The 10,233-nt window shown below is 40.4% G+C and overlaps 1 protein-coding gene across 1 annotated transcript; it reads right to left on the reverse strand.

Moving 5' to 3' along the window:
* Positions 1-3,290: 3,290 nt before the first annotated feature.
* Positions 3,291-4,282, reverse strand: LOC117732065 (calcium-binding and coiled-coil domain-containing protein 2-like). Its single transcript, XM_034534677.1, has one exon. It carries the CDS (start codon positions 4,164-4,166, stop codon positions 3,291-3,293), a length of 876 nt encoding a protein of 291 aa, XP_034390568.1. The 5' UTR covers positions 4,167-4,282.
* Positions 4,283-10,233: the final 5,951 nt, after the last annotated feature.

The raw sequence follows: 10,233 nt of genomic DNA on the forward strand, positions 1-10,233 counted from the left end.
GAAGCCCCCCCCCCACCAGCTCCCCTGTTACTCCCCATCACAGCACCCACCCCTAAAACACAGTCACCCATCCTGCATTTCCCTACATACCTCCAATATAAGTACCCTAACGAGAAATAGTCATTATATTCTTAATTTGTTAAGGTTTGGAGAATGTATAGTGACTTTTATGTACTTACTGTATCTCATATTGCATATTATTTTATAATTATATGGGGTACAATGTATGTTTTGACTTAATATACCCTTTGCCCCTCTAACATGTAAAATGATAGGCGTTCAAGTCAAGTAACATCCATCCATGTTGCATTTAAGCTAGAGACCTCTTAGTGTGTCCTGTGAGGCTCACTTTGTCCCAATGGGAGGATCAGAGGATTTTACTCTTTGAGTGAGAGGAGTGTCTCTTGAACTGTTAGCCCAGCTCCTCATTAGAGGTTTAGGGGTGTGTGCGTGTGTGAGTCTGTGTGTGTGTGTTCGTGTGTGTTCGAGTGCGTGTGCGTGTGTGTGTTCGTGTGTGTGTGTGTGTGTGAGAGTGACACAACTAACCTTTGGTAATGAGCGTCTCCTCCAGCTCATGCCCTTTCAACCAAGTAGCTAGTCTTGCCTGCAATGTGCTGATTGTCCAACAGCACAGAGAGTGGTTTGGACAAATTAGCTCTAGGTAGAAAGTGGACACTTTAACATGCAGGATGAGCAAAAGGCAACACATTAAAAATGATGTATCTTCCTCAATCACTGAGACACCAGACTTGGTGAACTCACTTGACATGACTGCCCTCAGGTGGCCACTAGTGTGCAATGACAGGCATTTGGGCAGGTTTTCCTCTGCAGGTTTTATTCAGTTGACTATTAAAATATTCACGAACACAAATGTGACAACTAATTATTCGAAGCAAATAAATATACACAGGGCAATTCAGTCTGTTTTTTAAACCGACACTGGAGCTCAGGCGTTGTATAAATCATTAATCAAAACACTCACACAGAAAGCATCATAAGACCTTGAAGGACATCAGGATGTTTGGGATCTTTTTGGAGAGGATGCTGTCCACCTCTTGTATGTAGGTCATATAGAGGGATCATAATTAAACTATAGCTGTTTCGTAACCAGTTAAAAGTCCCCCGCAGCAACTTTAATATGAAGTTCTTTACCGTATAAGGTGATTGTACGAAAAATAGAAAAAAATTGAACTTTTTTCACCTTCTGACCCAACATCATTACTCAGTCTGCTCTCAATAAGGAATATGTATGTCACCCTGTTTTGGCCAAATGTATACTGTAGATTGTCTTTTATTACACTATTTAACATTGTGTTTAAAAGTGCATCAATCAAACCTCTTTGCTAGTGGAGGCTACAATGCAGGAGCCCGTTACAGGGAGGGTGACGGGTGAGGAGGAGCCCTCCACACAGCAAGACAGGTTCTCATGTATCATTGATCAGCTTCACCGGGGCAAAAGTCACTTGGAAAGGAACCTCCATGCCTGGGCAGATGTATCCTTAAGTTTAGCTGGTGTGATGGACAACTCTGGAGGAAAATTCAGTTTTCCACTGAAAAATAAACAGGATATAAATCCACCCAGAATAAGTAATGAGTCCCAAACGCAAACTACTACAAAATCAATGTTCTCATTCTCATTTTCGATGACACAACAATTTGTAGACTCTAATAAAAAGGTGGAACTCTACTAAGTCTATGTGTATGTTTGTCAGTGCATCTTCTGCAATTAGTGTGTATGAGGTTTGTTATCTTACTGGGTTCATGGGGGCATCTTAATATATACACATGTTCTATTAGATTATATATATATATATATATATATATATATATATATATATATATATATGTGATTTATATTATACGATATTTATATTTTATTATAATATCTTTCTGATATTTATATTGTATATTATATAGTATTTATACATCATATTATACTGAATATTAGTATATGATATATATATATATATATATATATAGAGAGAGAGAGAGAGATGTTTGCTGAAATTGATTGGATGGCTCTATCAAAAAAATAATTCCACCAGCTGTTTGCAGACATATTTTATGCTGTAGAACAAAACGTTAAAATCTCTTAACCACAGACCTTATTTCAGACATCTAAACAAAATCCCATTAAGAAAACATTGACTTTGAGAAAAGGGAACTGGAAGTACAGAAAGGCTGATTTGGGGGTTTTAGGACTCAAAATAATGGACACTGATAAATATAGCATTTTAAAAGGAAAGTCATGCCATTTCATTGTGTTTAGTGTATGTTATAGTGACATTAACCTGTCTTGGGGCCACTGTGCCAGTCATGGGCTGCAAAATGAGGCTGGACTGCTCGTGATTCTTGATTTTACAGGGAGCCAGTGCAGAGCAGCTAATACAGGAGTAATGTGATCTCTTTTCTTAGTTGTTGTGAGTACACAAGCTGCAGCATTCTGGATCAACCGGAGGGATTTAAGAGACTTATTAGAGCAGCCTGATAATAAGGAGTTGCAGTAATCTAGTCTCGAAGTAGCTTACAAGATGAGGAACCTGGTGGTGGTGGTCCAGAGCATGGGGTCATTGTAGCAGAGGTGCCATGCCCCTTGTCAGCTGAAGATACTTGCTGCAGTGCTCACTCTTTTGGTTGTATTAACAGGTACAATAAACATAAACATGTGAAAGGCATTGGACAAAGTTCTTACTCTTGACGACACATTAGGCATTGTGCCTGCTTCAGCCTATAGTATACCTATGCATGTGTAAAGTCAGATGTCACAGATACAGTCCTCTTTCCCAAGCCTGCTTATTAACATTAACTCATCCGCTGAGGATGGAGTCATTTCGACTTTTGATGCCAGTAAATAAAAAGTCAGGTCAAAAGACTTTCACATTTTCAAAACCTTTGCAGGCATGTGACCTCTGGTAAGCAGTCGTTTCTTGCCCCTAAAGAATCCAGGGAAGGACCTGATTTTAGAAGAATAAAATTACTTAATAAATAATGAATGTGATATGACAGTTGCGTAATTGTACTGCGGCCATCATGGTAAAAACGTAATGACACATTTGACTGGCTCATTGACATGAGTGCATGCCTTGTCACAGTTCAGCTCCGCATCCTCCTCACTCTAATTTTCAGTCACTCCCACCTCGTCAGTCTAACTCCCTTCACCTGTTCACTCACCTGCCGCTGATCACTAATCAAGCCCCTATTTAGGCTCCTGCCGTCCAGACACACGTGGCCATATTGTTCTCTTCAGTTTTCATGCCAGACTCTCCAGTACTTGTTCTCGGACCGATCTTTTAGTGGTGGTGAGATGAAGCTTCCTGAAGCATTGAAGCTTTCCATCCAATTTGTTTCTCCTTTTCTTTTAACACAAGGTTCATTTTCTCCAGTTGCCTGCATTTGGCGTTCAGCCTGCCTTTCAACTCCAGATTGAGCAGGCCTGGCTTTCTCTCATGACGTGGCGGTTCTTGGCAGTATTTGAAACATTCATCTGGGTACTTGACCTCGAGCGTCTTTTGTTCCAGTTGTTCATCAAGTTTACAACACTCCATCTCTAAGGTGTGCGCATTTTGCTTTTGGTCAAGTTCCAGCCTACGAGCTTCGCTCAACTTGACTTTCAGTGAGTTTGTTTCAAACACCAGATCATTTAACTTGAGCTGGAGTTGGCTCATCTGCTTCTGCAGTTGGTTTTTCTCTTCCTGTAAGGTGTTTTTCTCTTCCTGAAGGCTGTCATTCTTCTCCTGAAGTTTGCCAGCCTTCTTTTGCTTGTTTTTCCCTTCCAGCTCTAAGACGTGGGTTTCTTCCTCCCGCTTGCTCAGAGCAGCTTCCAGGTCTCTGTTTGTCTTCTTCAACAGACTGCATTCATTTTTATACAACAGCTGCTTGCTCAAGAAGTCTCTTTCTTTGGTTTTCTGGTCTATTTGCTTCTCAATTTCCAATAAATACTCCTTGCCTTTCTTCCACAGTCCTAAAACTTCCTGTCTGGTCTTTAGCTTTTCTTTTAGATTGCAGGTCTCTTCCAAGAGTAACTTGCTATTTCCTTTTTTCGACTTGAGGAACCTAAGTTCACTCCGAAGTCTACGGTTTTCCTGCATCACAGATGTCTTCATCTCCAGATCTTCTACAACACATTGAAGGGTAAGTCTCAGCTGTTTTTTGTTGGCCCCCTGCATTTTTTCTATCTAAGAAATTATTCTTTAGTTTCACAGAAAAAAGTCTAGTTGTCTAAGATTAACTTCTGGAAGCAAGAGTACTTGAAAACTCAGCTTTTTTGAATCAAAGGCATGATGACATTATCGTGACGACAGCCGCATTCCGCTTTGAAGTGAGTCATATGACTGAAAACAGGGGGGCGTGGCTCTGTATATAATGGATAATATGTTTTGTTTTAAAAACAGAAATGCCATGGTTATATATAAGCAAATTTCTCTAATATTATAACGTAAATCCACTTATATTTAATTCTATTTTTCTTTTGCCGGCAGCATGGACTAGCTCTATGGATGTGGAATGTCACCTCGCTAGCGGGGAAAGGGCCTGAGCTTGTGCGGGAGGTGGAGCGGTACCACCTAGATATAGTTGGGCTAACCTCCACGCACAGCACTGGCTCTGGAACCAAGCTCCTGGAGCAGGGTTGGACTTTGTCTGGGTCAGCCTGCTGTGTCTGCTGCCACCGCGACCCGACCCCGGATTAAGCGGATGAAAATGGATGGATGGATATGTTAAATCAGACACTGATGGCACAGCGCTGTGTATTATACTTTTTTTCTACCAAAAATGCGTTGCGCTGGTTAGGGGGTACTTGGCTGAACAAGTGTACCTTAACCCTCAAGGAGGTGTGCTCCCGCTAAGTCCTTGAGGGTTAAGGTACATCACTAAAAAAAAATTGAGAACCACTGGTCTAAAGAACCAGAGTCTTTAGCCCAATCCCAATCTCCGCCTTTACGGACTCACGGACTTTGAGGCACACTCCTGCTAAATCCTTGAGGGTTGAGGGCTGTCCCACTGTCACATCGTCGAGTGTTTGAGGGCTTTCTGGCAGACATTTTGAGCCCATTTTGGTAAGTCAGCATTAGATGCCGACTTTGCTTAAGGGACTTACCCACAATTCATTGCAATGTGATGTTAAACACGCAGTTACCATAGGAAGAATAGAGACGTAAAAGAAAAGGCAAACAAAGAGGAGGGCGCATGGGTGTTCAGCCCGATGAATTACATTTACACAACAACATTAAGGATTAAAGATGGAACATAAAAAAACATGAAATAAGAGGAATTCAACCAGTAGTTTTATATATATATATATATATATATATATATATATATATATATATATATATGTGTGTATATGTGTATATATATATGTGTATATATATATATATATATATGTGTATGTGCATATATATATATATATATATATATATATATATATATATATATATATATATATATATATATATATATCTGTATGTATTGTGGCATCACAAGGGGACAGGTAGTGGAGGGGCGCTACAGAGTGGCCACCAGTGCAAAAACTACATCTCCCAGCCTGCCTCACCGCTCACCCAGCTGCAGCTGTTTAAGGCACCTGATTGAGGCAGGGCTGGGAGACTTAAGGGAGAGCACCTGGGAAGGAGAAAGGAGAGCGGAAGGTGAACCCACGAGCACCTGGAAGAGGACAACAAGGGAGAGGACCTCGTAGCCTGGATTCACCAGGATTGAGTTTTTGTTTGGTTAATTAACCACTTTCTCCTCCGGGATGTTTTGTGTTATCTAACTGGACCTTTTTTTTGATACTTTGTTGTTTTTGGATGTTACCTTGCTGGTGGGATGGGAAATAAACCTGGACTTTTTGTTAAATACTCTCGGACGTGCCTGTGTTCATCTCTCTCTTTGCACCGCCCCAGGCTAGCCTGTCCTAGCGACAGCCCGTGACACTACAGTATATATATATGTGTATATATATGTGGCTGCACGGTGGTGTAGTGGCTAGCACTGTCGCCTCACAGCAAGAGGGCCGCGGGTTCAATTCCCGGTCGGAGCGGTCCTTCTGTGTGGAGTTTGCATGTTCTCCCCGTGGCAGCGTGGGTTCTCTCCGGGCTCTCCGGCTTCCTCCCACAGTCCAAAGACATGCTGCAGGTTAATTGATCTCTAAATTGCCCATAGGTGTGAATGTGAGAGTGAATGGTTGTATGTCCCTACATGTGCCCTCGATGGACCGGCGGCCTGTCCAGGGTGTCCCCTGCCTTCGCCCTATGTCAGCTGGGCTCCAGCGCCCCCGCGACCCTAATGAGGATAAGCGGTTATTGAAAATGGATGGCACCGAAAATGTGTGTGTGTATATATATATAAAATCTTTTCACACATATTTATTCATCAAACATTTTCAACAATTCAACCAGAAATTATATATATATATACAGTATATATATATATATATAATTTCAGTTGAAAATGTTTGATGAATAAATCTGTGTAAAAAGATAATAATATATATATCTTTTTAGACAGATTTATTCATCAAACATCTCGTTTTGTTATTTAAGCTGTTTTGACAGAAACGAGTAAATAGATTATTTGAAATGACATCTCATCTCATGAGGAAAGAGCCTGGAAGTAAAATAAATACCCACAATTGTACACAATATTTTTATATGTAGTCATGGTCACGTGATATGTTGCAGCAAAGTAATCTCCCATTCATATTTATACCATTTCAAGCCCTCACAGCCTCTCACACTCAACCATTTACCAGGTGACGTCAGTAAGTCCCTGAGAGTTCAGGGTATGAGGGCTATGGGGGACATTAGTTTGGGTCCCAAACACTTACTAAATGGTAAGGCTGTTTTTTTGTGTTTTTTCACACTCAAATACAACAATTTCAACTCAATGAAACAGTCACAGTGTTTAATGCAAGCAGATTTCTCAGGATCTTTCTAAATCAGCTTTCACTGCCTTTTTTTCCTTTTTACTCCTTAACTAAAGTCTTCCAGCCTCTAAAAGCTGGAAAATCTGACTTTTCCCCTCTGCTCCGCTGCTTATATGCTACAGAGAGAAAGCCCTGTTCCTCCCCTATGTCACTATCACATAAACTATCCTGTATCTCGGGCAACTGTCTCTTGCTCCAATCCTTCCTCTATTTAAAGAGGAAGGATTGTATAATGCTTGAGTGACTGTTTTTTAAATATACTTTATTGATGAGAATGCACAATATGACATACAATGATCAAATAGTGTTTGTAAAAACAGTTTACACTAGTAAAGAAGAAAAGAACAGGAAAGTAAAGCAGACAAACACAAGTAAGTAAAGAAAGAAAGAAAATGAGATAAGAAAAAAGAAAGAAAATAATAATAATAATGAATAAAAAACACCAGAATCCGACCAACCCACACACATGGCCTTCACATTCGTTCACATAGCATTTGTGTAGTACAGTATTGTACAACTATAGTTAGGTTTAGTTACAGTAATCAGACAGATAAGGGAAGGACAGAGGAACAGATAGGTCAGTACAAATTACCAGACGTAGCACAGGACTTAGATGTGTTCACCCTCTTGAGTGCACCCACCCACCAATTCTCTGTTGGGTTCATATTCAACTCACTCTCCCATTTGGTTTTGATTTTAGAAAAGGTATCCGTTGTAGTTATGATCTGGTTGTAAACTTTAGAGATCAGCCCCTTCTGAGTTGGTTGCATGTCCAGTAGGCTTTCCCAAGTGTTTTGGGCTCAGGATATGACGGGAAGTGTTTCATTACAAAGTTGGCGGACCTGAAAGTATCTAAAGAGATTTGAACGGTCCAGGTCACATCTCTTACAAAGAGAGTCGAAGCTAGATCCCTGCTAGATCATAAAGATCCCTGAAACACTTCAGTCCTCTTCTTTTCCACTGTGAGAAAGTGTTGTCCACTACAGATGGTGGGAATAGATGATTATTACTAATCGGACCCAGAGAAGAAGTTGTTAGAAATTTAAAGTGAAGACGAAATTCAATTCAATTCAATTCAGTTTATTTTGTATAGCCCAATATCACAAATTACAAATTTGCCTCAGAGGGCTTTACAATCTGTACACATACGACATCCCTGTCCCAGGACCTCACATCGGATCAGGAAAAACTCCCCAAAAATAACCTTTGACAGGGAAAAAAGGGAAGAAACCTTCAGGAGAGCAACAGAGGAGGATCCCTCTCCCCGGATGGACAGAAGCAATAGATGTCATGTGTACAGAATGAACAGCATTTACAAAGTTACATAAACACATTACATGAATATGACAATGTATGAGTGGAACTCCAATCCATGAAACAGAAGGAGGTAGAGAGGAGGGGGGGCGGGGCGCATCAACAGGGCCAACGCGGGAGGCCGGCTCACCAGGCATCAGACACAGCCAGGTCAAATGGACCCGATAAGATGTGAAGTCAAAGACTCCGGGGAGGAAGCAGAGTTAATAAGGTGCAATGGAGAGATGTAAATTCATCCATAAGGAGAGAGAGAAGAGGAGATAGGTGCTCAGTGTATCCGAAAACATCCCCCAGCAGCCTATAAGCCTATAGCAGCATATCAAGGGGCTCGACCAGGACAAACCTGATTCAGCCCTAACTATAAGCACTATCAAACAAGAAAGTCTTAAGTCTATTCTTGAATGAGGTGACTGTGTCTGCCTCCCAGACTGAAAGTGAAAGCTGGTTCCATAAAAGAGGAGCTTGATAACTGAAGGCTCTTTCTCCCATCCTACTTTTTAGGACTCTAGGAACCACAAGTAGCCCCGCATTTAGTGAGCGCAGCTCTCTAGTGGGGCAATATGGTACTACAAGCTCCTTAAGATATGATGGTGCATCACCAATCAAGGCTTTGTAGGTGAGGAGAAGAATTTTAAATGTGATTCTTGATTTTACAGGGAGCCAGTGCAGAGCAGCTAATACAGGAGTAATGTGATCTCTTTTCTTAGTTTTTGTGAGTACACAAGCTGCAGCATTCTGGATCAACTGGAGGGATTTAAGAGACTTATTAGAGCAGCCTGATAATAAGGAGTTGCAGTAATCTAGTCTGGAAGTAACAAACGCGTGAACCAGCTTTTCTGCATCTTTTTGGGACAAGAAATAGAATCCAAATTCTAAGTGTAGCGAGGACAACCGGGTTAGAAGAGTGTCCGGACAGTTTTATCGGAATAGATGAGTATATTAATGCAGGAAGAGAAGAAGAATGGCATGATTGAGCCTCCAAGAGGCACCAATCAGTCTCAGGGGCATTAATCCAAAATGATATTTTTTAAATGTTAGTTGCCAATAATAAAAAAATCATTTAGGAAAAGCCAGGGCGTTGGAGAGAGACATGTACCTGCCCAGATAAAGTTTAGAATAATGCTATCAATAGATCAGAAAAAAGATTTTGGCAAGAATATTGGTAAACATCTAAAAGTACAGGAATTTGGGGAATACATGACAAGGGCATGTTGCTCCATCTAAGAAAGTCATTTTTCTTATTTTCAATCAAGGGGTTAAAGTTAGCTGTATGAAGAGAGGCAAGACTGCGGGTTATGTTCACACCAAGGTACCTGAAACCTAAACTGGCTAAACGAAAAGGTACTGAAGACTGTTGAATTTGGCAAGCCAAAGAGTGTATTGGGTATAATTCACTCTTTTTGAAGTTTAATTTATATCCTGAAAAAGTTGGCCTTCACCATTTTGGTTTTTTGAAGTGGTATCAAAATGTTGAGAGGTTTTTTTCACCATGGCAGACAACCCTGGACATTTATCTTCAAGATAAATCTCTATTTTGTTCCACTCTTTTGATGACACTGACTGCTTATTGTACTGTCAATTTTCATTTTTACTGGGTTAGTTCAGTCAGATGGAACACCATGTCATAGGTTTGTCTGATACAATCTGATAATTTAATGGATAATTTAATGGACAGAATGTTCAGAAGTTGTGAAGTGCAAGACAATTTCACCAAGAATGAGGAATTCAAATCTGTTGCAAACAACAAACTAAAAGACTGCTGCATGGATGATGTATGAATAGCGTTTTCTCTATTATTTATTATTGCTGCAAAGTAAAACATTGTACATTTGCTTTTCATTCGCCAGGGGGCAATGTTGGTTTATGCTTTAATGAGAAAATAAAGGTGGAAAACAGATATTACCTGGCACTTTATCATCAACAAAGCATTGGCACCTTACATAAGTAATGTAAACCCAATCTTTTCCTCTCACATCTGGGGGGGGGGTTCTTCATCA

The sequence above is a fragment of the Cyclopterus lumpus genome, chromosome 6 (assembly GCF_009769545.1).
Source record: "Cyclopterus lumpus isolate fCycLum1 chromosome 6, fCycLum1.pri, whole genome shotgun sequence".
Classification (NCBI taxonomy): domain Eukaryota; kingdom Metazoa; phylum Chordata; class Actinopteri; order Perciformes; family Cyclopteridae; genus Cyclopterus; species Cyclopterus lumpus.

What these genes read in the sequence shown, in the direction of transcription:
- LOC117732065 (XM_034534677.1), bottom strand. Translation starts at nt 4,166, where the DNA reads ATGCAGGGGGCCAACAAAAAACAGCTGAGACTTACCCTTCAATGTGTT.